Source organism: Carcharhinus amblyrhynchos, chromosome 17, assembly GCF_965287045.1.
Source record: "Carcharhinus amblyrhynchos chromosome 17, sCarAmb.v2.hapA, whole genome shotgun sequence".
Classification (NCBI taxonomy): domain Eukaryota; kingdom Metazoa; phylum Chordata; class Chondrichthyes; order Carcharhiniformes; family Carcharhinidae; genus Carcharhinus; species Carcharhinus amblyrhynchos.
The window spans coordinates 17,793,439-17,820,955 of record NC_137340.1 but is presented as its reverse complement, the minus strand read 5'-3'; the positions used below and the strand labels follow the sequence as shown (position 1 = coordinate 17,820,955).

Genomic DNA, 27,517 nt, shown 5'->3' with positions numbered 1-27,517 from the left:
AATAAATGAATAAACACATAGCTAACATTTCACAGCTCACCTAAACTGCTTAAAGGCAGTAAGCATGTCTTAAAGGGGAGCTGAGGGAAACCATCCTCAAAAGTATTTCAGAGAGGGCTTTAAGAATCATAGAATCAAAGAAACTCTACAGTGCAGAAAGAGGCCATTAGGCCCATCGAGTCTGCACTGACTACAATCCCACCCGGGCCCTACCCCATATCTCTACATATTTACCCACTAATCCCTCTAACCTACACACCTCAGGACACTAAGGGGCAATTTTAGCATGGCCAATCAATCTAACCCACACATCTTTGGACTGTGGGAGGAAACCAGAGCACCTGAAGGAAACCAACGCAGACACGAGGAGACTGTGCTAACTCCACACAGACAGTGACCCAAGCTGGGAATCGAACCCAGGTCCCTGGGCCGTCAGTCAAGGGTAAATAGAGGCTTACAGGTTGTCTGATGCAACGCTGGAGGAGTTCAGGAAGTGGAAAGGAGGAGAGAGATAATCTTTCCACAGGAGGTCATCCAGGCTGTGAAGGAAATGGGAGCAGGTGGCCAAAGAAATCAGTTCCAAGGGGTCAATCCCCAAGGACATGGCTGCAACAAGATCATTGATCTCACTTGACTGGTCAAGGACAGTGGATGCATGTTCAAGTGTCATTCTTGCCCACAACACCACCAACATCACACCCTGTTAATGTACTGCACCTTCATCTATTCAAGATGATGCCAGAGCGAGATGGCATCTTGCGAGCCCTGCCCAGCATACCCTCTAATTCTAACCTTTACTCTCATTCTGTGCTTCTAAAACTGTATTCTAACTCTTTTAAACTCTCTAACAATGTATTATCAATCTTTCTCCAGACCCTAGCTTTGACTAACATCACATTCTGCACTCTCTCCTTCTCGGTACGGTATGCTTTCTCTGTACAGCGCGCAAGAAACCATACTTTTCACTGTGTACCAATACATATGACAATAATAAATCAAATCAAATCAAATCATTCATCTATCAGTACTCAAGTCTAACCTTCAGATACCCAACCCTCACACACTGAGCAATGCTGTAAATCTCACACTCACATTTTGCAGCTTCAGCTGTGACAGGGATATTGTCCAAACACACTGCAACACCCTATCTGGCACTCTTCCCTCACTCTGGCAGGACAAGGTGACACAAAACAGGACGCAGCAATGAGAACTGCTGGCAGTCAGACAGTCTGTTATGTATTATTGGGCCATCGGTGACGAAGGCCATTGCAACTGGCATCACCAGGAACTCCCAGGATGATGATAGATCGGTGACCTACGTACCTTCTCAAATTCCACTTCACCCTCATCCTTGTATCTGACGTGAAGTACATGCTGGAGGTGTTGTGACTATGGACCGTTTGCTTTGCATCACACCCCTTCCCCTAACTCCAACCACCTCATTTTGCAGTTCAGAACCCAGGACCTGGCACCTGGCCAGCCACTGCAGCCTGAGCAGGAAGGGTGCAGGCATGGGCAAATGTCTGATGGAGAAGCACCATCACTTGCTCTGGCACTTACAGATGTTAATTCAGATGCTGGCATTGTGTGAATGTTAGAGAGTAAAATAGAGACTGGCACAGCACTTGATGATTCACCAGGCATCAGCGGGCTTCAGCCAAGCCAGGGGGAAAGAGACCTGTGCCAGCTCTCTGAGGGCGAGTGAGGTCACAGATAAATTTGGCTGCAGAGAACTCAGGTGAAAAGTCTAATTGTGTGGCACACAGCAGAATGCTGATGGGCATGCAGACAGAGGTGGCTGGTGCTTTGGCAAGCCCGCCAGATTACTTGTTCTCACCAGCAAGCAGCACAGAGAGATTCAGCTCCAACTCAGCCCTAGGCTTGCTGCAGAGTTTGGAATCCATCCTTTTCATTGTGGAAATGTTAGCCAGCTCCCTCCATGGATCACCACCTTGTCATGGCGGAGAACCACCACTTTGTCAATCCCTGAAGCAATGCCATTGGGAGCACCTTGCACCTGCTGGCATTACCCGTAGCGGAAAGGTTCGGGAGAGGTGAGATGTCCATGGAGGTGTGAGGGGATGTGACAAATCTCCCAGCATAATGTGTACACAGTGTATTGGGAGATCAGGATGCCTGTGATTGGCCCCGTAGAGCTCAGCAGCCGGCCTCACAGGCGAGCTGAGGCTCCAAACCCACCCTCCCGCCCACTGGTAAGAATCACACTAAAGCTCCTGTTTTGCTCAGGCTGTTGTAAATTCCCATTACATACGTCACTGAAAAAATCAGAAAACGTACCATTTTCTTGCCTGTTTGACACTTAGAATTAGTCTGTGAGAACTCCACACACTGTGCTCAGCATGGCCTCATTATAACAGTTCTTTTTTATATCTCTTTTCTGCCAGAAGGACAAATACAAAACCACACCAAAGCATCTTAGATCAAAGCATTGGCACCTCCTGGATTATGTTATTGCTCTGGTCAGAGATCCAACTGAATTCTGTATCATTCAATCCATGAGAGGGACAGATGCCCACTGGATGGATTGTTGACTTGTCTAATCAGTGACTGAAGTCCAACTCATAAAGCAGTCTGAAGGAAGAGAGGAATTTTTCAAGTGAAGCTCGTAACTTACCCGAGAAGTTTTCACACATTCAACTCGATTCAACAACAGTGGGATCAATTAATGTCAGCTATCCTAGACTCCTGTGTCCTGACCATTGGGGTGGCACAGTGGCACAGCGCCAGGGACTCAGGTTCAACTCCAGCCTCACTGTCTGTGCAGAGTCTGCACGTCCTCCTTGGGTCTGCGTGAGTTTCCTCGGCGTACTCTGGTTTCCTCCCAGAGTTCAAAGGTCTGCAGGTTGGGTTGATTGGCCATGCTAAATTGCCCCTAGTGCCAGGGAGATTAGCAGGGTAAATATGTGGGATTGCGGGAATAGGGCCTGGATGGGATTGTGGTCGGTGTAGACTCGACAGACCGAATGGCCTCCTTTTGCACTGTAGTCATTCTATGACTGGATTTGAGTATCATCATCATCAGGACGGGTTCCAACAAAAACTAAGTTGAAATATGTGACCCCTGGAATAAAACTGAACGGCTTCACTGTCTGCCAGAACAACCAAAGGTTTCAAGTCTAGAAAACAGCACTCCAACAGCTCAAACTGCTGTCCAAAGATAAGTCCGGAAGATAAAACACATGTGATGGGAAGAGAAAGCTATTTTGAAACAACCAGGGCCAAGTGTAGACCAACGTCAAATGGACAAAATCCCCTACATTCACAGGATGGTGTGTTTCTTCTTTGGGATGACAAAGCCACCCACCAACGCTGGAAAGAACATTTTCAACAACTCAGCTGTGAATCTACAATGGAAGGTAATACTCTGCAGGCTGTCCTCAGTGCTCTGGGGTAGAATTCATGGGTGAACTATCATCAGTGGGATACCTGCAACAAGCAATCAAACAGTTGCAAAACAACAATGCCTGTTGCCTCATAGAGCATCAACTGCCCTCTGCTGTTAGTGTTAAATACTATCGAGATGTCTTCAACACAGTCACCTCCGTGTCAAAACTGAATTGGCCAACAGAGATGATCCACGGTTTGTGGATGACTACAGTGTGGGTGCCCACTCTGCATCGACTTGTAAGCCCCATCTCTTCAATTCAGCATACAAGGAATTAGACTGACCCTGAACATTGCCAAAACAAAACTCATGTCTCAACTCAGACCTGGTCAGCCAAATATGCCACCTCCCATAAATGTTAAAGGAAAAACTCTGGGATATGTTGAGCACTTCCCAGACCTTGGCAATGACATCTCTCCAAAGGCCACCATTGACGAGAAGATCCAACACTGTGTCAGTTGCAACAGTTCAGCTTCCTACAAACTATGGCCATGAGTGTTTGACAATAAGGGACTACACAGGTCAATAAAAGTCCTAATGTAAAGAGCAGTTGTTGTCGCCACCCTCCTGTACTGCAGTGGGTGTTTATCAGCAACATGTATGATTCATCCCCTCATTGGTCCATGGCTCCCGCAGAGCCACCATTCTGCAGGCAATGACACCCTGCATCATTGGGAATCCGGCTACACTGGCAACACCACATACTCACCGAGTTTGCTTCACTCCAATAAAGAAAAGGCAATGAATTGTCTCAGTGATGTCCTTGACACAGCGTTGCTTGGCCAACTTGATGACGTCACTGGCTTCAGCCTGGAAAGATTCTGACGTGTAGAAATTGAGGGTGATGGTAATCTTCACAATCACTGGCAGTGCCATCCTCACCATGCTCTGTAGCTGCAGGTCTAGCTGGTAACAGTGACACCAGTTCTGTGACCACCTCCTTGATGAAACATAACCACCGCTACCCCTGGCAGAGATGACAGTATGAGAACTGCTCTCTGAATACCCTAGGTAGATTTTATTGTGGGCCGTACTCCCCTCACCTTTGTGCACAGCTTCCCCTTTCTAGTTCAAAGATGCTGGCATTGGACTGGTGTGGGCACAGTAAGAAGTCTCACAACACCAGGTTAAAGTCCAACAGGTTTGTTTGGTATTGAGTGACTCACCTGGTGAAGGAGCAGCGCTCTGAAAGCTCGTGATATCAAATAAACCTGTTGGATTTTAACCTGGTGTTGCAAGACTTCTGACTTTCTAGTTCATGTCAGCAGCCAGAGAGGGTCTACAAATATAACTACATCAGATATTGCTAACAGACTTTCCAGCTTCACTGACCTCCTTGAAGAAATCTTGGAGCACTCCCACTTTTCAGAACTCCTCCAACAATGCAAGACACAGGATGGGATTTTCCAGCCCCGCTCATCCCCAAGACCAGAAAATCCCACCTGAGGTCAATGAATCTTTTCATTGTCTGCCAACATTCACCCCCCACCCCCCCACCGCTACAATTCCCATCACGGGAGGGCCAGGAAAATTCCACCCACAGTGTCTCTACTCACTCTGCAACAGGAAAAGAAAGACACCATTCCAGTCTTCTTTAATGCAGGGCGTTCCCGAGTTGGAACTGCGAGTTTTTAAGACAGCTCCAAAATGGCAGGTTTTGCACCAAGTCAGCGTTAGATGGCAACTGACACCATGATCTATCAGGTCTGCATGCTCCCCACACCCACACCAGCGTGATGCACCACACAGGCTGTGCCAGAAGTGAAATGCCCACCATTTTTGAGGCTCTGGATTTCCTTAGCACCAACAGCACGTGGAGCAAAGTTTTGAAGTTTTGTTTGCTAATGGGAGTGAGCGGAATTCCCTTACGTTCCTGTGATCTGTGTGTGAGCATTGCTACGTGTTACTCCAGCACAGTGACTTAATCATTCATTTGGCAACAATCACACCTCCACAAACAATTATATCGGAAACTAGTGCAACAAATTGTCATCTCCATTTGCAATAACAACAACATCAATTGGAAACAAGCTGTTTTTAAAACTATTTTTATGGCAACTTACTATGAATTTCATTCAGGAGGAGATATTGGGGTTTGACATTGCTACATGAATATTAATGTTAACTCCAAACTACCTCTGGTTTTGTCACATTTGGTGTGGTGTACAGATAGAGAAATGGACCAAATTGGCACTGCATATAAACAGCATTTTTTGTCTATCCTAACATTAATTAGCAGATTGCATGCAGCCATGTCACAGAGTCAAAAGTTACATTCTTTTGTAGTAGCTGGAATGTTATACTATGCAATAAAGAACATACTCTAATATATTGCAGAAGGGTCATCCACCTGGAACATTAACTTTTTTTCTTTGGGTGGCATGTATTTTCTCAGCAGAGATAGTTGGAATGGTGGCATAATGGTTAGCACTGTCGCCCCACAGTGCCATGGACCTGGGTTCAATTCCGGCCTCAGGTAACTATGGGGAGTCTGCATGTTCTCCCCATGTCTGCGTGGGTGACCTCCGGGTGCTCCAGTTTCCTTCTGCCGTGCTAAATTCCCTCTGTGTACCCAAACAGGCACTGGAGTGTGGCGGCTCGGGGGTTTTCACAGTAACTTCATTGCAGTGTTAATGGATACCTACTTGTGACTAATAAATAAACTTCAACTAATCTCATTAACAGATGATGCTGAGTATTTCCGGTATCTTCTGGTATAGTTGATCTTCTTACCGGAGATGTTGAAATGCTAAAGCTTGGGAAAGTTGTTGTGTAACAATACGAAGAGTAGCTTTTTGTCCTACTACCTAGTTCAGAACCACTTTCCCTTCAATGGGTATCAAACAGAGAGCTGGGTGTTGGACTGCTCTCTTTTTCTGCCGCATTGCATTTGAGCTTCTCTTTCTCTTCATTTTTACTCTTCAGTTTTTTTTTATTCCCTCTCCATTCAACCTTGGTAAAGACTGTGGTGAGATGAGATGTCTTTTAATTCTGTTCTAAAAGGCTACTGATTATTTTGTCCTCTGACTTTGGTATTCCATTTTAATTGCCGCTCACTTCAAACTTCACATGCAAAATTTATTCTCTACCGTAAGTGTCTACCTCAATCTGTTTAAACTGCACCCAAATTTTCAGTAATTATTCAATACAGCTAATATCAGAACATTCACACTTGACGATTCAGATGGGATGAGAACCAGTTTAAAACCATTCCAAACATGCTTAGATGTAAAGCTTAGATGCAGAGGAGATTTACCAGGATGCTGCCTGGTTTGGAGGGTAGGCCTTATGTGGAAAGGTTGAGGGAGCTGGGGCTTTTCTCTTTGGAGTGGAGGAGGATGAGAGGTGACTTAATAGATGTTTATAAGATGATGAGAGGGATTGATAGAGTGGATGTGCAGAGACTATTTCATTGGGTGGACGTAGCTGTTACTAGGGAGCATAACTATAAGGTTCATGGTGGGAGATATAGGAGCGATGTTTGGGGTAGATCCTTTACTCAGAGAGTGGTTGGGGTGTGGAATGGACTGCCTGCTGTGGTAGTGGAGTCAGACACTTCAGGAACTTTCAAGCAGTTATTGGATAGGCACATGGAGGGGATAGCTTGATCTTGGGATTGGACATAGCTTGGCACAACATTGAGGGCTGAAGGGCCTGTACTGTGCTGTAATGTTCTATGTTTCTATGTTCTACGTGAAAACGAAATTCAGCACATCTTCCTTTTCATTAATTTTCTTTCTCTGTCACACGTTTATTTCATTGTTGTTTCTGAATTATTCCACCTCACTCTCTTCTAGTCTTGCTCTGCATGGCATCTCCTCATTCGCCCTGGTTATGCTGAACACCAAGAGAAAACCCTGTTGGGCCACCCAGCTCTCGAAGCGACTAGTTTGCCCACAAGCCATTAAGTCACCAATAGCACCAGCCAAGCCATTCACTGTAGACTACTGAAAAATTCAACTGGAATGAAAAAGCACCCAAAATGTGGTAGAAATGCAGAAGAGATAAAGTTGCAACTAAATTTTGAATAGTGCGAGGGTGGGTGCAGGATCCTTCGTACCGTTCAACACTGTGTTCAGTACAAAGTTAAGAGAGGACAGAGGCTGGACATTGAAGCTCCAAAATGGAATCAAGTCAGTGCTGCACACTGATAACATGTGCATGCTGCTGCCAGATTTCGGGTGCAAACATGCAAATCCCTTTACAAATACAGCCTCCACTGCATTTCCCATTGGAGTGTGCACACTCATCATGGACGCCATTTTGGTGCTTCGTGAGGCCTTGTGGCCCCCAGAAAATGGCTGCTGTGGAGCCCCACTTCTCCCGTAGGTTTAACAAGCAATGCAGCCTTGGGTTTCAAAGATCTTTGGGATAACTTAACTCTTAGTGAATGTAGTGTACCTGAGGTGTACCATTGTTCACGATGTACCTTTAGAGGAAACATCCTCCTTTAACCTTATTGAAAATTAGTTCACTAATTAGATACCAAAGTCCCCAAATTCTTCCACAGGCTGGTTATGCATACAAAAGTCAAAATTAAACCAAAGTAAAAGCTTTACCGTGAATATATTGTTCTTATTATTGAGAGTTGATCTTCTCTGACATGCGTACTTAGAAACAGGGACCACTGGTGGAGCTAATGGAAGATTTGATTGAAGAACCTTTTGCTCCTAAGAAAAGAAATGGAATATAATCATTGCTAGTTCTTGTTCGGCCTGCCTGAGTTATCTGGTCTGTCAAATAAATACACATGATATTGTCAGTAATCAGTAATAACAGATTAAAGATTTTTTTATTTGTTGTTCGCTGCTTTGTACACCAGTTAAAGAAGATTCTCTGTAATAACGAAACAAGTGGGGTGGCACGATGACACAGTGGTCGGCACTGATGTCTCACGCTGCCAGGGACCTGATTTCGATTCCTGGTTTGGCTGACTGTGTGGGCTTTGCACATTCTCCCTGTGTCTATACGTGATCCTCTGGATAGTTCGGTTTCCTCCCACTCTCCAAAGATGTGCAGGGCGGGTTGATTGACCATCCTAAATTGTTCCTTGGCGTCAGGATGTTAGCATGGTAATTAAGTAGGGTTATGAGGATAGGGCCTGGTTGGTGCCGACTCGATGGGCCGAATGGTCTCCGTCTATACTGTCAGGATTCTATGATTCTAAATAATTTCAGATGGGATGGATTATAGCAAATCTTGTTAGAATGTAATTATGAGTTATGATTTCCTCTTACCTTCACTAGTTATAGATAAAGGGAAACTGGAATTTTAACTTACACAATTTGTAAAAACAATAGACAACATGAAGAGTATTATTGCACTCAGTGTGATAAATGTCATACTGCATTGTTCACAACAAGTCAACTTTTAAAAGAACAAGAGTCTAATTAGGAAGAAATATTATTTGAGGGCATTGATTTAACAGTGACATTTTGGAGCATTGCAAGGCAATCTGGATTAAATTGTTTTGGATTGTGATCTCAGGATCTAGAAGTAGTTTCAAGTGGATCCGAGGATGCCTGGAGCACTTCAGCTGAAGCTCCTAGGAGTAAATAATGAAAGTGGACAGGATCTCGAGTATCGGTTCCAGGGTTCGTGAATTCTGTCTGGGTCTTTGTGACTGCTGAGGGAATTCTCAGATATATGAAAATAGTAAAGGGAAAGGAGCTAAAGCAGGACTGAAAAAGGCATTGGGAACATTTGGGTGAGAGTTGTGGATGGAATCTGGCAAAATGGTTGGATCTTACAGTTTGACCAGGTCGTGGTCAGAAGCAGAGGATAAAGGAGCAGATATTCATGAACAGGGTACTGAGTTATTGAGATCTCCCTCCTCATCATCCTGCAATAGGTAGACGCCCATTTCGAGAAATATCCCAAAGAATTTGGCAAGCCTTGCATGAGATCTTTCACACCTTGAGTCAGGAGATTGTTCTGTTGTGATTTCTGTCAAGAGGAAGTCCTTTGTATGTTGGACTTTTGGAATGATCAGAATCTACAAATACAGGAAGCTTAACTGCCATGTCGATTGTCTCAAACTCTTTTAATTATAAAGCGTTTTGTGATGGTCTGAGAACACAAGATGCACTGTATAAGTACAAGTTGTTCTTTGTAATAAGCCTCTCCAAATTGCAGCGAAACACCAGGCTGCCACATCAGAATCATCAGGGCAGCACGGTGGCACAGTTGTTAGCACTGCTGCCTCACAGCTCCAAGGACCTGGATTCAATTTCAGCCTTGGGTCACTGTCTGTATGGAGTTTGCACATTCTCCCTGTATCTGCCTGGGCTTCATCCGGGTGCTCCGGTTTCCTCCTACAGCTCAAAGATGTACGGATTAGGTGCATTGGCCATGCTAAATTGCCCATTAGTGTCCCGGAGTGCATAGATTTGTGGGGTAAATATGAGAAGGGTTACGGGGATAGGGCCTGGGCGGGATTGTTGGTGGTGGTACTCAATGGGCCAAATGGCCTCCTTCTGCATTGTAGGGTTTCTATGATTTCAAACCTACTAATTTGTGTTGATGGAGAAGAAAAATTATTGAACCTAAAAAGACTGGGCATTTTCAAGGGACGATGGGATCGCTAGCAAGGGCAGTATTTATCACCCACCCAAAATTACCTTTAAGAAGGATTGACACAACAAGCATTGTACTTGCCTTTACACTATCTGGTTCAAAACAATAGTCATCCTGAGTCCTTCAGTAACTTGAGTCTGACATGGAACGGGTTATATGAGAAATGAATGCTATTAATAGACTCTGCCCATATAATAGCATACCTAAATAGAGAATAGAAGACCAAACCTGGCTCTCTTTATTTTTGTAATCCTAACTGGCCAGAAAGAAAAGCAGAAAAATGCTCCTTCACAATGAATCAACAATATCAATGAAGTGGATTTCAATGGTATGACGATAGCGTCTGAGCTATTGAAATACCATGGTGCTGGATGAATTAAATACCAATCAACACCTCAGTTGGGTTTTACATATCCAATTAATGCTTGACAACTTATAAACAGATAGCTGGTAGGCCTGCCAAACAAAGCACTTGGCCTGCAGCCTGCAGATGGGATATGACTTTGACATCATCTTCCAGACAAGAGAACTTCCATCTAATATAGTTCAAAGTTATAGACATTTCCCCAACATAATTCCAGTTGTGAGTGTGGAATACCATTGAAACAGGCAGGGGGATTGTCTGTGTTCGGTGCAACGCAGGCAACGTGCCAACTTTATCCTACCTGCTAATAATAATGGTTTCTGTGTGTAGCCTGCCCTGTGCTTTTCAACAGCTGTACACATCAGCAGGGGGGAGTCCAATATTGTTACTTCCTCGTTACACTTAAAGATTGCCTGCACCTCAGAAAGATTTGTTGTGGCTGCTGGAGCTATTGTAATGATTGGGAATAATGGTGTTCAAAAAACAATAATGGCTGGCAATGGGATGAAATGTAGGTGAATGGGTTGAGGCTACTAATGTTGCACTCAGATCAGTCCTTCATGTACAGCTCTGGCAGACAGGGACTATCTAAGTTACAACCACCCTTCCACGTTATCCTTCTCCTTCTCAGCTTTGTGCTCCTGTCCCTCAGCCTCCTGCCTGACAAGCGTTGGCAATGGCTGCTCCCAATTGATAGTGAGATTGTGCAACATACTGCATACCATTACAAAGAGCTCCAGCCATCCATGTATCCAAGCGGAGCAGCATGGTGGCACAGTATTTAGCGTTGCTGCTTCACAGTGCCAGGGGCCTGGGTTCAATTCCCGTCTTGGGTCACTGTCAGTGTGGCATTTGCACGTTCTTCCCATGTCTGCGTGGGTTTCCTCCAAATGTCCAGTTTCCTCTCCCAGCCCAAAGATAAATTGTCCCTTATTGTTGGGGGGACTTGCTAGAATAAATGCATGGGGTTACGAGGAAGAGATTGGATAGGATTGTGGTCAGTGCAGACTCGATGGGCTGAATAGCCTCATTCTGCACTGCAGGGATTCTATGATCTCAAGGAAACTTCAGCACAGCCCAAAAAGCAAAATCATTGCTTCAGCAAGGCAATGATCTGCTAGATCACATTCCATGCAGCAACATGGCTCTGATTACATGCATTCTGCACAAGTCTGAATGGGTTGCTAACCAAGTCATAAGACTTGTTGGTAGCAGAAAGCTTTTGTCACCCAGTATCCACCCTTTAATTTGTCTTACTGGCACAACAGACTGCTACAGGGTGAATGTTTTGTGGATGCCATCAAGATATTGGGCATTAACCTGCATGATGTGCTGTCTATGGCCACATATAATTTGCACGTTAAGCGAGTGGAATCCCTGTCACTTCAGGTACACAGCAGAGTTGACATGAGGCGCAGTCGAAGTGGCCAATGATGTCCTGTACCATGGAGAAGCCTGCAATCCGTGTGCTTACCCGGCCCGCTTCTCTGGCAAGGGAGAATAAACAAAGTTATCTCTCTTTGAACATAGAAACTCAGTAGCCTCCTTCATGCAGCTGTGGATTGTGAATCTTCGCAGTGTAATGCAGTCCTTCCCCTGCTCTGAGGTTGAAGTTAAGGCAGCAACAGGAGGCAGATTTCAACAACAACCTTCTGAGTGAAATGTAAATGTCCCAAATTCTGATCTCACTGAGGCTCAGATACAGGAATTTCTTCTTAAACAGACTTTGAGGATCTGATCTCCTGTGATGAGCGCTTCTCCCTCTCCTCACTCTTCTAGCTGCTTGGACCATCCTGCATGCTTTCTGCTCATTCTCCCCATCATGCTCAATTCAGCAAGGAAAGCCTACTTTGTGCACCCATGCTTGGGAAAAAACTGGTTTGTGTACAACTCAGCAACAAATGCTTTAGCACCTCCCACGTTTCTGTAAACCTTTGAGCTTGACAGCAACAGAAATATTTAGAACTGCAACTATAGCCATCAGACATAAATCAGCAGCTGCCCTTCAAGAGCTCAATGATCCCTTTAAATAATGTTGTTTTGTGGTCTATAATGACTTCAATCAGGCAATTGAGGTGGGTCAGTTAGAATCTGAACTCCCTGATTAAGGGCCAAATTGATGGACCAGTCTGGTAGCCTCTTGCTTTGTACCTAACCAGGAGTGTCTGTTCCTCTGGGACTCCAAGTGTAGGCTGCTCACCGAGAGCACTCTGTATGCTGTCGTCAGACTTGTAAATAAAGGGATTTTGGTGAAGGGAGGACTTCTACCTCCGAGGACTTATTATAAGATACTTAATGCCACTTATCATTGTGTTTAGCTGTGCAAGGTTAGAAGTGGACAAAAACTGGAGCATTGCAGTGCTGCCTCACAGCACTAGAGACCTGGGTTCAATTCCTGACTTGTGCGTCTGTCCACATTCTCCCTGTGTCTGCATGAGTTTCCTCCGGGTGCTCCTGTTTCCTCCCTCAGTCCGAAAGACGTGCTGATTAAGTGCATTGGCCATGTTAAATTCTCCCTCAGTGTGCCTGAACAGGCGCCAGAGTGTGGCGACTGGAGGATTCCCACAGTAACTTCATTGCAATGTTAATGTAAGTCTACTTGTGACACCTGTGATGGCCTAGTGATATTGGGAAGGTGATGGCCTGGTGGTATTATAGGTAGACTATTTATCCAGAAAGTCAGCTAATGTTCAGGGGATCTGGGTTCGAATCCCACCATGGCAGATGGTGGAATTTAAATTCAATAAAAAATATTTGGAATTAAGAATCTACTAATGACCATGAATCGATTGTTGGAAAAACCCATCTGGTTCACTAATGTCCTTTAGGGAAGGAAATCTGCCATCATTACCTGGTCTGGCCTACATATGACTCCAGAGCCAAAGCAATGTGGTTGACTCTCAAATGTCTTCCAAGGGCAATTAGGGATGGGCAATAAATGCTGGTCCAGCCAGCGATGCCCATGTCCCACAAAATTAATAAAAGTAAACTAATAAATAAAGTTTAAACAAAATGAGCCTTAAGGGGATCCATTTTGCCCCAAGAATGGGTGCTGCTGAACCCAATTTTGCCACCTGCAATCTAGGGCTCCAAAAGGGGTTGTTACAGAGATATTGAATGCACTGAGTATGATGCCAGAATTCCCGAGATTCTCGAACAATTCCAATGGATTGGAGGGTAGCAAATGTAACACCGTCATTTAAGAAAGGAAGGGAAGAGAGAACAAGGAAACAAACGACCAGTTAGTACATGAAGTGGATTAAAAGACTGCTCGAGTCCTAAGCTGGACAACACTGCACTTACAGGCAATTTTACACAAAGAAATAAGACGCTAAAACCCCTTCTCAGTGAAGATAATGGAATCGATTATCTGACTGCCTAAAATTTGTGTAGAAAGATGAAGATAGAATGTATAATCAGAAACAGAATAGATCTTTAGTTCCATCGCAACACTCTAAATGTTCTCAAGTTATTCACAATTAGACTGTCAGAGTTCTCCCTCAGGTGCCAACCAAATCAGAAATAAGTGATAAGTCTGAATCCTCCTGCACCAACAGGAAGAAGAAAGTGAACTACAGCTGAATGATAGGATAACAGTCACCACTTTAACGTGAATCTAGAATTTAAGCATCTTCTATTATTTTACATTTTAAGTATATTTCTAAATAGGATCCTATATCTAAATTATTGTTTTATTTAATTATTGAACCCAAAGATGATGGCCCAAATTTTCTGGTCTCCAGATTGTCCAAGGCCTGACGTACAACTGGAAACATGTGTTGGGAGGTCACAGCAGTCCTTACCCACTGACCTACATCTGAATTGCTCAGGAATTCAGGCTTTGAACTTCTGATGAGCAACTCTCCTGTTCTTTACTTACTTGAATAGTAACCCAGGAAATGTTATACAGATTAAGATCTAGGGCAGAGCTCTCCCAATCCCACGCCAGCCTGTCCAATAGTGGCATGGAGGGGGAATATGGCAGGAGGTCCAGAAGTCGGTGTGAATTTACAGTGGGATCATCCACTGGTGACTTCCATGGTGGGGTGGGTACCCCATCAGAGGCTGGTGTGAGCCTCATTTGCATTCTGCTAATGAGATGCAGATGAAGGCCCGATTGCACCCATCCACGCCAGATACTTTGCAATGCTGGTGGGAGAACACACCGGCATAGAACACATTCAGAACAAGGTGGCTTGCAGATATTGAGGCTGATCTGAACACTGCCTGGGCCTGCCTCCAGAGTTTGGGATGGAGGCCTTCAGCAACTCTGGATTCTGGGACATTAACAGCAGTGGGTCGGGGATGTAACTGCAGATGGAGCTTCCAGATTAAGTGTTTTGGAGAGGGCCCATTTTCCTGCCTCAGGCTGCACCCATCATCATTTCCAAGACACCCACTTTCTCTTTTCAGTAGTGGGTCAGTGATGTTGGGCACTTTTCAATATTGCGCCCAGACATGACAGCGGATGGGCCCAATTTCACCATTTTCATTCTAAGCACTGAATCTGGGCGCAATTCAGACCTGACTTGGAAATCTGTTTTCAAACACCCTCATACGCACTTAGCCTGAAAAAAAATCATGAGTACAAATCGCGCTGTGGGCGGGGCTTAGCACACCCGAAACGATCAGAGCTCTGAACTGCGCATGCGCAGTGAGGAAAAAAAATGTGAAAATCACGTCGCTGTCACATCGCTCCAAGCGGTGGATAGAGCAGCCTGGGAGTGATGATCTCCACAGATATCGCCCCACCCCTACAACATAGTTTCCCCCTTATCTATCCATCCTCCCCACCATCCAGACCAATCGCGACCCTCTGCCCCCTTTCCCCTCCACCGATTGCCCACAGAGTGGCAGCGGACCCCCTGCCTTTGCCCCACCAGAGATCCATCTGACCCCCCCTCCTCACCTGAGATCCACCTGGCCCTCCTCTTCAGTATGTTTCACATAAATGTAGCTGAGTGCTTTGACGGTTTCACTCATTAAGAGCACGTGCGCTATTATAGCTGTGGAATCCCTTCTCTCTGCTGCCTCTCCCTGCAAAATCCACTGAGGTACATATCCAGGCCTCTATTGAAGTTGTGTAATGAAACATATAGCAACATAACTGTTGCCTGATTCAACAAACTTTGAAATTGTGCTTAGCAACAGCCAACTTGCAGTAAATTCTAAAAGCTGCATTTCCAAGTTGAGGAGATAATTTGCGAAATGGTAATAGGATAATTTCTACTCCTTCTGAACTTGCTGGTGTGGGGGAAAGAAAACAACATTCGTGGCAGGCGAAATATAATCTAAGCAGCATTTATAACAGGAATGATCAGAATTCGAAATGTGATGGGATAGAATTAACTTCCCCCCCTCACCAGTGAATGACCAGGCCTCCACCCCCCCTGCCACCCCCACCAACCCCCTCACCAGACAACGATCTGGCCTCCGTCCTCCTCCCTCACCCACACCAGAGAATGATCAGGCCTGCCTCCACCACGCACCCACCCCCCCCCCCCCCCCCACAAGACAACAATCTGGCCTTCCTCTGCCCTCCCCCCCACTACCCCCGGCCCCACCAGACAACAATCCTCCACCGCCCGTCCCCCCTCCACCCCCACACCAAACAACGATCTGGCCTCCTCCTCTCTTCCCCCCCTCCCCTCCACTAAACAACAATCAGGCCTCCTCCGACCCCCCCGCACCCCCACCCCGATTTAAATGCATACAAATGTATTTAAATCGCCATTGCGCCCATTTGGGGCATGAATTGGATTGAGGCCTATTTTGAGTCTTGGTAAAGTGGGCATCTGTGTAGACGCGGGCGCGGATCGTATTAATGGCGTCACGTCTAACTTTATTTTTTGTCCCCAAAACAGGCACAATGCACTGGTAAAATTGGGCCCTATATGTCTTCAGGTCCTGTCCCGCCACCGAATGTGGCATAAAACACCCACGTGCATAACTAATGAGGTCAAGGCAAAAAGCTTTGACGTGTTTTCCCACTGGCCTTCAAAGTGGGAAACGCTCCACTTTCCTGCCCCTGTCACAGAACTCAATCTCAGAGTGGCAGAATTCAGTCTATCTCCTGGCTAATGCCAGAACTGACACCACCACCCCCCCCCCGCCCCCACACTGGCCCCACTCACGTCAACTACCCAACCATCCAACCTGACTACAGCTCCCGACCTGCCTACCTCTCCTCACCTGACCTGATTGCCCACCTTCCACCTCATTCCACTTGTCATCCTACCTAGATGCCACACCACCCACAAACCGCCTCACCCCGCCCTACACATCTACCCACTTGCCTCACCTGCTGCCCACCCAGCCACCCTCCCCATTTAGTCATTTATCCACTCACCCGTTCATTAATATACAAACTGGACCTTTAAGCTTTACCCATGTGGCATCTAGTGCCATAAAAAGTCGGGCCTATAATATTCGCATCATCTTTGGTTTGCTTTAGTGAAGAATTCTCTCCATTTTCTTTAAACTCTGGTGCATCCTTCATTACTTCCATGATGTTTGAAGTATGGTACGGGCTGCCTTCTGAAGCATGGCACCAGATGGTTTATGCTGTGAGGTAGATTAGATTTGATGCCAGTTGTCTGTAATATATTTTTAGCATGACGACAGGCTGTCACATTGCAAGAGGATGTCAGTTTATCTGTTTCTCAAGTGTGCTGATTTCAGAAAAAGTTACCGGCAACTCTCCAAAAAAATTGCGAATCATATTTCAGTTCGCGCATTCAATTCTCCACATGGCGGAAGGCTTCAGAAAACGGCAGCACTAAGATTGCCTCCACTTTTGTCATTGGATTATCTAAACCAGGTTGCAGGATTGGTTCCCTGCAAATCAGGCTTATTGTAGTGTGCGATGCATTATTCACAAACTTGAAACATTTAGGGCATGATTTTCCCACCCCGCTGCGCTGGTCAAATAATGGAGCAGAGCGGGAAAAATCAGCGGGAAGCAAAAAATTGGAATTGGCATCCAGCCTGTCGCAATCTTCCTGGGCCGTTTTTTGTGACATAATCAGTCTCGCAGAGGGGAAAGGACATAGGGCTGATTTAAATATTTATCACCTAATTTGAATGTGTTTAACAAGTTCCGGACACTTAAGCCAAGCCCGGGCTCACTTAGGTTTCCGATCTCGCCAGTGAAGGTTCTTGCCAAAGGGGATCACAGCTAATCACCAGCAACTGGGAATCAAATGTGATGGCCTCATTGATGGGACAGGAGGCCATTGAGGTCCTCCAGGCGCTTAGGGGTGGGGGAGGCAGTGCCGCTTAGGCAGTGCCAACCTGGCACTGCCAGCCTGGCACACTGACACTGGCAATCAGGAGGCTGTTGATCAGAGGAGGTGTCAGTTGGGTGGGTGGTGGAAATCAGAGATGAAGGGTCTGTGGAGAGGGTCTCAATGGGGATGCTATATGGGGGGTCTGTGGGGAGTGTGTGGAGGGCATGGAGGGGTAACTGTGATGGGAATGGGGTGGCAATGTCTATGAGAGGGGAGGGGAAGTTGACAGATCTTCCATATATTGTGTAAACTTGTACACAGTGGACAGAATTTTCCCAAAAAATGCTAAAGGCGGGATTTCCTGGCCACGCTTGAAGAAGGTATAATCTAGGACAGGAAGAGCACACTTTGCATGTGCTACACCTGATCAGTACCTAGCAGATTATGAGCGAGGGAAATCAACCTGAGTGTGTCTTATCTGTCTTCTCAAGTGACATGGCGGCACAGTGGTTAGCACTGCTGCTTCACAGCACTCGGGATCAGGTACAATTCCTGTCCTGGGTCACTGTCTGTGCAGAGTCTACACATTCTCCCCATGTCTGCATGGGTTTCCAACCACAGTCCGAAAGGTATGCTGCTTCGATCAAGACCAAAAAATTCTGCTCAACGTGAACAGACCTTTGCATGGCCTGTGTCCCTCCCACTACGATTCCTATGGATGGTGGGATGGGGAAGAATTCTGGGGTGAAAATTCTGCCGTTAAGATCCTAAGGGGTCTTGACAGGATGGATGTGGATGGGATGTTCCTGTTGTGGGAGAATCTGGAACCAGGGATCACTGAAGATAAAGGGGTCATCCATTTAAGACAGAGATGTAGAGAAATTTTTTTTCTCAGAGGCTTGCGAGTCTTTGGAACTCGTGTCCTGAAAAGGTGATGGAAGCAGTCATAAGAACATAAGAAATAGGAGCAGGAGTAGGCCATCTAGCCCTTCGAGCCTGCCCCGCCATTCAATAAGATCATGGCTGATCTGTTGTGGCTCAGTTCCACATTCCCGCCCTCTCCCCATAACCCTTAATCCCCTCTCCTATCAAAAACCCATCAACCCACTTCTTAAAAATATTTAGCGAGGCAGCCTCCACCACTTCAACGGGCAGAGAATTCCAGAGATTCACCACCCTTTGAGTGAAGAAGTTCCTCCTCAACTCCGTTCTAAACCGCCTCCCCTTTATCTTGAGGCTGTGCCCCCTAGTCCTACTGTCTTTTTTGAGCGGGAAGAGTCTCTCCACCTCTATCCTATCCATCCCATTCATCATCTTATACGTCTCAATGAGATCTCCCCTCATTCTTCTAAACTCTAACGAGTACAAGCCTAGTTTATTCAGCCTCTCCTCATAGCTCAACCCCCTCAACTCCAGTATCAGCCTAGTAAACCTCCTCTGCACTCCCTCCAAGGCCAAAATATCCTTGCGCAGGTGCGGCGCCCAAAACTGCACACAGTACTCCAGCTGCGGCCTCACCAATGCCCTATACAGCTGCAGCAAGACCTCCCTACTTTTATATTCAATCCCCCTCGCTATGAAGGCCAGATATTTTTAAGGCAAAGGGGGATCGATCTTTGGTAAAGAAGATTATCGGGGGTAGGCGGTTTGCAAGTTTCAGGTTTCTATCAGATCAGCCGTGATCTTATTGAATGGACGAGTGGGTTTGAGGGGCTGAATGGTCTGCTTCTGCTCCAATGTACTTCCATTCTCGGGTACTTACCAAGCTAAACGTGAGTGGCACCTTCCAATTAGATGGAAATGTGGAACAGGAGGGGAAGTAAGAAGTAATGGTGTGGATTGACCCACCTGTTTGTTCTCCCCATCAACCACAACAGCAGAAAAAGAGAAGCTGGATGAATGCCAGACCGTAGTGTGGTCTCTACAGTTCTACCCTGTTATGCAATTATGGCAGCTTAGAGATTGCTTGTAATTGAAATTGACAAACTCAATGGTATGGCTCTCAACCCGTTTAGTGTTCCTGATTATTGAACAACTTCAAAATGTAGTAACAGAACCATTTTCATGTTGGCTTAACGTTTTGTTATTTCCATTCATGCTTGAGACATTATGGCATTTAACTCATTTGGTACAGTCGAGCTACTTATTGCAAGCATTACCACCTGGATAGTGCACAAAGCTGTCGCTGTCTCTATAACATGGACTCATTCCCATTAGGGAAAGTAGTGCTGTGTGGTCTGTGTCCACACCTTCAGCTGAAACGTTTATTTTATTCGTGTCACAAGTAGGTTCACATTAACACTGCATTGAAGTTACTGAGAATCCCCCTAGTCGCCACACTCCAGTCAGTGCCTGTTTGGTTACACTGAGGGAGAATTTAGCCTGGCCAATGCACTTAAGCATCACACCTTTCGGACGGTGGTTGGAAACCCATGCAGACACGGGGAGAACGTGCAGACTCTGCACAGACAGTGACCCAAGACAGGAATTGCACCTGGGTCCCTAGTGCTGTGAAGCAGCAGTGCTAACCACTGTGCCGCCATGTCACTTGAGAAGACAGATAAAACACACTCAGGTTGATTTCCCTCGCTCCTAATCTGCTAGGTACCGATCAGGTGTAGCATATGCAAAGTGTGCTCTCCCTGTCCTAGATTATACCTGCCTATATAACAGAGTGTTCTCTGTCATATCAAATTCACAACTGATGTAACTTGAAGCCACTGTTTCATTCATTCATCACAATATTTGGCTCCATGGTTCTTGTAATTTTGGTGCAAGGGTGTACGTTTTGGTGCGAGTTTAGGTGAAAAATGCTTTTGTACTGCATCTGCATAGCTTACACCAAATGCCGTGCTGTTGACAATGGTAGTGCAGGCAGAAATGGCAGTTTGTGGAGAGCCTAATCATGAATTGGCCCCTGATCCGCTATTCCCCCCCTCACTGTTGACACTCACCTAAAAACATACCAGACCATAATGTAGTCTCTACAATTCTACCCTGTTACACAATTATGGCATTTTACTCATTTGGTACAATCGAGCTACTTAGTACAAGCATTAACTCCTAGGTAGCGTTCAAACCTGTCACTGTCTCTATAATATGGAATCATTCCCATTAGGGAAAGTAGTGCTGTGTCTGCACTTTCAGCTGGAAAATTTATTTATTGGTGTCACAAGTAGGCTTACATTAACACTTCAATGAAGTTACTGAAAATCCTCCGAGTCGCCATACTCGGGCACCTGTTCAGGCACACTGAAGGAGAATTTAGTTTGGTCAATGCACCTAAGCAGCATGCCTTTTAGACTGTGGGAGAAAACTCACATAGACACAGGGAGAATGTGCAAACTCTGCATCGACAGTGACCCAAGCCAGGAATCAAACCTGTGTCCCCTGGTGCTGAACACATATTCTGAAGCATGAGCAAACACCCCATGGTGCTATTTTTTTGAAGGTACAACATTTAACATTTATATTTTATAATAATATGGAACACTTCATGAATTTGCGCGTCATCCTTGTGTAAAAGTCATGGTGGTCTTCTCAGTATCATTGCAATTGCTGTTGAAAGGGTTTATCATCCAACATCTAGCTTAGTCAAGGGTGGCATAGTAGCACAGTGGTTAGCACTGCTGTCTCACAGTGCCAGGGACCCAAGTTCAATCCCAGCCTTGGGTGACTGTCTGTGTGGAGTTTGCTTGTTCTGCCTGAGTTTCCTCTGGGTGCTCTGGTTTCCTCCCACACTCCAAAGTTATGCAGGTTTGATGCTTGGCCATGCTGAATTGCCCTTGGTGTCAGGGGGATTAGAAAAGTAAATAGGTGGGGTTATGGGGATAGGGCCTGAATGGAATTGTGGTTCGTACAGACTTGGTGGGCCTAACAGCCTCCTTTTGCACTGTAGGGAATCTATGATAGTTTACTTTTTTACCAGCTACTAGCTTGTGTTTGTGGAGGTATCAGTTTACTGAAGGAATTCAGAGAAGTAGCTAAACTCTGCAGAAACTTGTGCTGGATGTTGGGGATGGTTTTATTTGTTTCTGAAAATGTACTTCTGAGTACATCACTTTCTCTTAGTGATGGGGACTTCAGTTGCAGTTTTCCTTTGGACCACAGCTTTCGAGGGAGATGGAGCACTCACAGACTGCCTGTCAAGGCTGCAAATGAGCCGTCAGCGGGGAGACCTCACCCACACTCCCCGTCTGATTCCACTGCAGCAGAATCAATCTTTTCATCTCTCCTCTCTGCCAAGATTGTTACAGAATGGCCCTCTTTTATCGTCAGAACCAATCATGCCTAGACTGCCGACTCTCTTAGGCACTTTGTCCTCCTTTGAACATCTCACCTTGTTCCAGACCTCTGATTTCTCATTTAAAATTCTTACTCTCTTCTGCTGACCTGAGTACAATTCCTCTGAACTGAGCAGCTTCCATTCTCACTGATGTCAACCACTGCCTCGCTCTATTATATTCTCTCTCATTTGCATTTCCCACCGTTCTGTCTTCCTTTAAACTTTCACTCCCTATAAATTCACCAATTCATATTCACATTCTCACCCATGAGTGTCACTGTGGGGGAGGCGGGTGGCAGAGTAATATTGTCAATGGACTAGGTAAACACAGCAAGGAGTCTCACAACACCAGGTTAAAGTTCAACCAGTTTATTTGATAGTAAACCCACAAGCTTTCAAAAACGCTGTTCCTTTGTCAGGTGTGTGGAAGGTTCTGATGGACTAGTAACCCAGAGGCCTAATATTCAGGGAACCAGGGTTTGAATCTTACCATAGAGGATGGTGAAATTTGAATCTAATAAAGCCTGGAATTAAAAGTCGAATGGTGACAATGAACCATTACTGATTGTCATAAATACCCATTTAGTTCACTAATGCCCTTTCGAGAAGCAAATCTGCCCTCTTTACCTGGCCTGGCTTATGTGTGACCCCAGACCCAAAGCAATTGGTTGACTCTTAACTGCCCTCTGAAATGGCAATTAGGCATAATGTTGGTCCAGCTCAATACCGCCCCCCCCCCGCACCCCACCACCACCCCCCCCCCTCCCCCTCCCCAATGAATGAATAAAGAAAGCACACATGAGGCCATCTCTGATCACTGCTTTGTATTTCTATCCCCACTTTTCTCCCTTTCACAGTCAAGAAACAGGAATAGGCAATTCATCTCGAGCCTACTCTGCCATTCAATATAATCTTATCTCAATCTCATCTCCACCTTCCTGCCAACTCCCCACAATCCTTCATCCCACATTAAAAACCTATCTATCTCCTTCGTAAATTTGTTTAGTTAAAAGAGGGCTATACAGGGATTGACATTCCCTAACCTTTTCTAGCAAGTGTTATCTACATATATGGGATAAATAGAGCAACTTCAAACGTATCTACTTCAATGGAATGTCTTTTGATCAGCTAGCATTATCACTGAGGTTCTGAAGAATCAAGGTCTCGCAGACAGCAACTTCCTGACTTACACCGTTAACTGTGCATGTTCAGATGCGGAGATGCTGGCGTTGGACTGGGGTAAACACAGTAAGAAGTCTCACAACACCAGGTTAAAGTTGGTTAAACCAACAGGTTAAACCTGTTGGACTTTAACCTGGGATTGTGAGACTTCTTACCATGTCCAGATGCACACAGATTCCTGTCCGATTTAGTCATTAATGAAGGTGAGCATCGCTAATTTCATTGTTGCTTCTACCACTAATTGCAATATGAAGGTGTGAATTGAATCCTGAGACCGGAGTCAACATTTTATTCTCTCCAACATATTTCTTATTTTAAATAACTAACATCAAATCAAAGGTTTGTAGCCATTACAATTAAATGTGTTGAACAGAACTATAAATTTGAGATGACATGATATAGAGAGAAAAAAGAATCACAATTGATCATTTTGGGCAGGATTTTCCAGTTTGACAATTCCCCCCCCAACCCCCCCAACTGCTATTTCCTTGGTGGCAAAGGGAGAAAACAATAGGAAACCCCATTGACAGCAGTGGGACTGGAAAATCTCAGTGCCAGCCACTGGCAGGCTGCCTCCAGCACCACAAAATACACCATGGTGAGGGGAGGGAGGGCAGAAAATCCCACCCAGTATTCAAGTAGAAGGATTACAAAATTGTGCCAGGATTATCCTGCCATTTCACACCAATCTGACTCAATTGACCAAGTGAGCCAACTAGGTCTTATGAGGTTCTTGTTCAAAGTGCCAGTGCTTATCAGAACACTTGGTTTTGTCTTATATGATGATAAATAAAGCTAAGTTTTAATAATATTGCTGAAACTGAGTTTTAACCTCTGCCAACTAAGCTGATACTTAGCCTCGACATTTCACACTCTCAAATCCTGCAACAGTAGACTGGGAGCCCTGGGTGTATCACAGCCAAATGCAACATGTCTCTAACTCTAGTCTGCTCCAAGTATGTACTTTAAATCCTGTGCAGCATCAGCGTAAATGTATTGGCTTCTGACTGGGTCAAAATCCTGGAATTCCTTCCCTAACAACACTCAGGGACTTCAGCAGTTCAAGAAGGGAACTCACCACCATCTTCTCAAGGGCTACTAGGGATGGGCAATAAATACTTGCCCAGGCAGTGACACCCACATCACAAAAATGAATTTAAAAATCCCCACACAAAGCTGCCCTTATGGCCTGTCTGAATGAGATTTCCAATTTAATGCAGGGTTGTGTGGAATTCTAGGACATTGCTTTGTGGAGCTGTGACTACTGGGAACTAGGTCAAGACCAGCCCAGATCATTTTAAACACGGTGCTTACAGTTAACCAAGAAATAAAATTTCCATTCATCTGAGATGGATGAAATTACAGCCTTGAGGAGTGAATTACATTATCAATGTCATTTAATGTGATTGTCAGAATTTAGGATTTTTTTTGCAGTTCTTTCATTCATGGCAAAGATTGTGTGATTGATGTAGGTTTAAGGGTTTTACACAAAAGTTGTTTGCACAGATCTAATACTGATGGTTAAAAGCTGCTGACATTCATAGAATCTCTACAGTGCAGAAGGAGGCCATTCAGCCCATCAAAGCTGCACCAACCAAAGTCCCACCCAGGCCCTATTCCCGTAACCACACACATTTACCCTGCTAATCCCTCTGACATTAGGGTCAATTTTAGCATGGCCAATCATCTTTGGAATGTGGGAAGAAACTGGAGCACCCACACAGACATGGGAAGAACATGCAAACTATATACCAACAGTGACCAAAGCTGGAATCGAACCTGGGTCCCTGGTGCTGCGAGGCAGCAGTGCTAACCACTGTGCCACCCCTTTGAAATTGAATGTATGTGTTAAAGTCAAAAGATGCAACAGCATTGAATTCACTATTGATATATGAGGATCATCGGCTTTTTTTGATTCATTCATGGGATGTAGGCCTCACTGGCTAGGCTAGCATTTTGTGTTCATCACTAATTACCCTTAAAAAAATAGAGGCAAGATGCCTTCTTGAAGCACTGCAGGCCATGTGCTGTAGGTACACTCACAGTGCTGATGGGGACATTTTGACCCAGTGACGACGGAAGAACAAGATGGTGTGTGACTTGGAGGAGAACCTAAAGGGGGCAACTTGGCTTATTCCAGCACCATTTATTGGACTGGTTGTCAAGAGAACGGCATGTTTTCCTGTGGAAACTCCCACCCTAAGGAGCAAGGATGTGTAGCCGGTTTTAATGAGAGGTCAGAAACCAAAATACTGTTTGGTGCTGGAAATCTGAAATAATATCAGAAACAGTTGGAAACACTTGGCATGATCAAGCAGCATCAGTGGAGAGAGGAAGCTGGGATTAACATTTCAATGCAATGACCCTTTTTCAGAACCTTTAAACTGTGTTTGTGATTCACTTTGAACAAAGGAGCATCTCCAAGGAACTTTCTAACCCCCTGAAGACATAGCTCACTGTGTTGCAGTTACACATAATCTGAAAAATATAAATGTCAAAAATGAGCAAGACAGCCCAAGAAAGGGCCAGAGAGTGTATTTATTCCCTCACTCCATCCGTTTACAAGGAGATAAATGATTTGAAGTTGGTAATTGGGTTTCCCTCCAGCTATTACTCTCTATCTTCACTTGTTCTCTGTGCAATAAAGCAATATATTAATTTATATCTGCTGTTACCTCAGCAAATCTTCTAGTTTACCTTCAATAAGATTTGTAAAACATGCATAATGTCCATATGAAAAACACAATATCCAGTTTAGAACAACAAAAGCTCTTCATGTTACACCAGTTAAACTTGGTCATTACCGGTACTCCAAAACATTATACTACAAAACCTTAGCACTTCTGTAGACAATGGGCATAATTCTCCCCAAATATTTTCCAAGTGCTATCCCCAGTGAGAGAAGCAGTGTGATTCCTGCTGTCTGGGTCAATGCAATCATGGTTGAAATCCACCCACACTTAGACATTTGTTTGGGGTGATTCCTGCCAGGAAGGAGATGTGTGGAACCTAAAGACACTGGCAAGGCAGGCTCCTCAGAGATCAGGGATGCTCCAATCTGCAGACAACCCTATCAACAGCACCCCCGCCCACCCACCACACTCAAAACACCATCCCCCAACATCCACTGGCATCAAGTGCCCCACAATCACAGTTCCCAGTCCCCCATCACAACTCACTGTGAGCAACACTCCGCTATGGAGCCACCAAAGGCCCTCTTGTTCAGGTGCTCCCCCTCTCATGTTGCCCCCCCCCCTCAAACCCCTCCACCTCATGCATGCCTCCTCTTCAGATGCCCTCATTCATGTCCCCCCATCAGGTATGCCTCATGTCCCCTTTTAGGCCCCACCCCTTGGCAATGCCAACCTGACAGTGCCACACTTCCTCTCGCCCTGCCCCCGCCAGTGTGATCTTCTCATCTGGGCCTAAATTCTCCCCTCTCGCCAGTCACATAGTGAGCGAGACATAAAATTTGGTGGACAATGTAAAGATCTGTTCAGCTCAAGTGGGAACTTCCGGACTCAGAGTGCACGCGGCCGGAGACTCCCATTCATGTTCTCCATTTGTGCTGGCGTCCTGTTACACCAGCGGATGGGGGAATACCGTGAGCTGAGTGAATGTAGCTTAAAACAGAAAATGCATATTTAAATGAAGATTTATAAATGCGAATCTGGTTCACTACTTCACTGGACGTGAACCAGAATACATCACCAGCCTGGGGAGGGGATGGGGGAGGTGGGGGGGCGGGGTGGGGGTGCAGCAGGGAGAATCCAAAATGTGTTTTTCCCATTGCAAATCGCATTATGGCCCCTCTCGCTGGAGTCCCTGACCGTAACTTCTATAAAAAAAAGGGTGGCATTGTGCTCAGCACTGCTGTCCTACAGCACCAAAACTCAGGGTCAATTCCAGCCTCAGGTCACTGTCTATGTGGAGTCTGCACATTCTCCCCATGTCTATGTGGATTTCTTCCAGGTGCTCTGGTTTCTTCCCACAGGTTGACTGACCATGCTAACTTGACCCTAGCATCAGAGGGGGGGTTGGCAGAGTAAATATGTGGGGTTATGGGACTAGGACCTGGGAGGGATTGTGTGATCGGTGCAGACTCGATGGACCGAATGGTCTCCTTATGCGCTGTAGGGATTCTATGATAGCACAATTTATTCCTGTGCAGGCGGGGCTGGAGAATCACGCCCAGTATCAAAGGGAGGTCGTAAACTTGGAATCCAAAAATACTTTCCTCTTTGCTGACGATTCCTGCTAGAGCAGAAGGGTTCCCAACTGAAAGACAATAGCAACCAATTTATTGTAGATAGCGGGTGGACAAGAAAGAGAGTCAGTGCAACAATTTGAACCAGAACAGTCGTAATATATTACTCCTTCAACTCTTGACACACTTGAAGAGAAAAACTCTCCAAGGCTACAGGGAGATGACAGAAGAGCACCACCAGTGAAATTGCTCTTGCAATGGATACACA

General features: G+C 45.4%; 1 protein-coding gene and 1 non-coding gene across 2 annotated transcripts in view; both read right to left on the bottom strand.

Moving 5' to 3' along the window:
- Window positions 1-27,517, bottom strand: part of dntt (deoxynucleotidyltransferase, terminal) — a 222,942-nt gene that overhangs the window by 173,791 nt on the left and 21,634 nt on the right. Inside the window, exon 3 of the mRNA XM_080205268.1 lies at window positions 7,966-8,076. Coding sequence (XP_080061394.1) covers window positions 7,966-8,076 — 111 coding nt within the window. The remainder of the gene's footprint in view (window positions 1-7,965; window positions 8,077-27,517) is intronic.
- LOC145354619 (U6 spliceosomal RNA) lies at window positions 21,054-21,156 on the bottom strand. Its single transcript, XR_013888885.1, has one exon. It is a non-coding gene; the product is annotated as a U6 spliceosomal RNA (small nuclear RNA).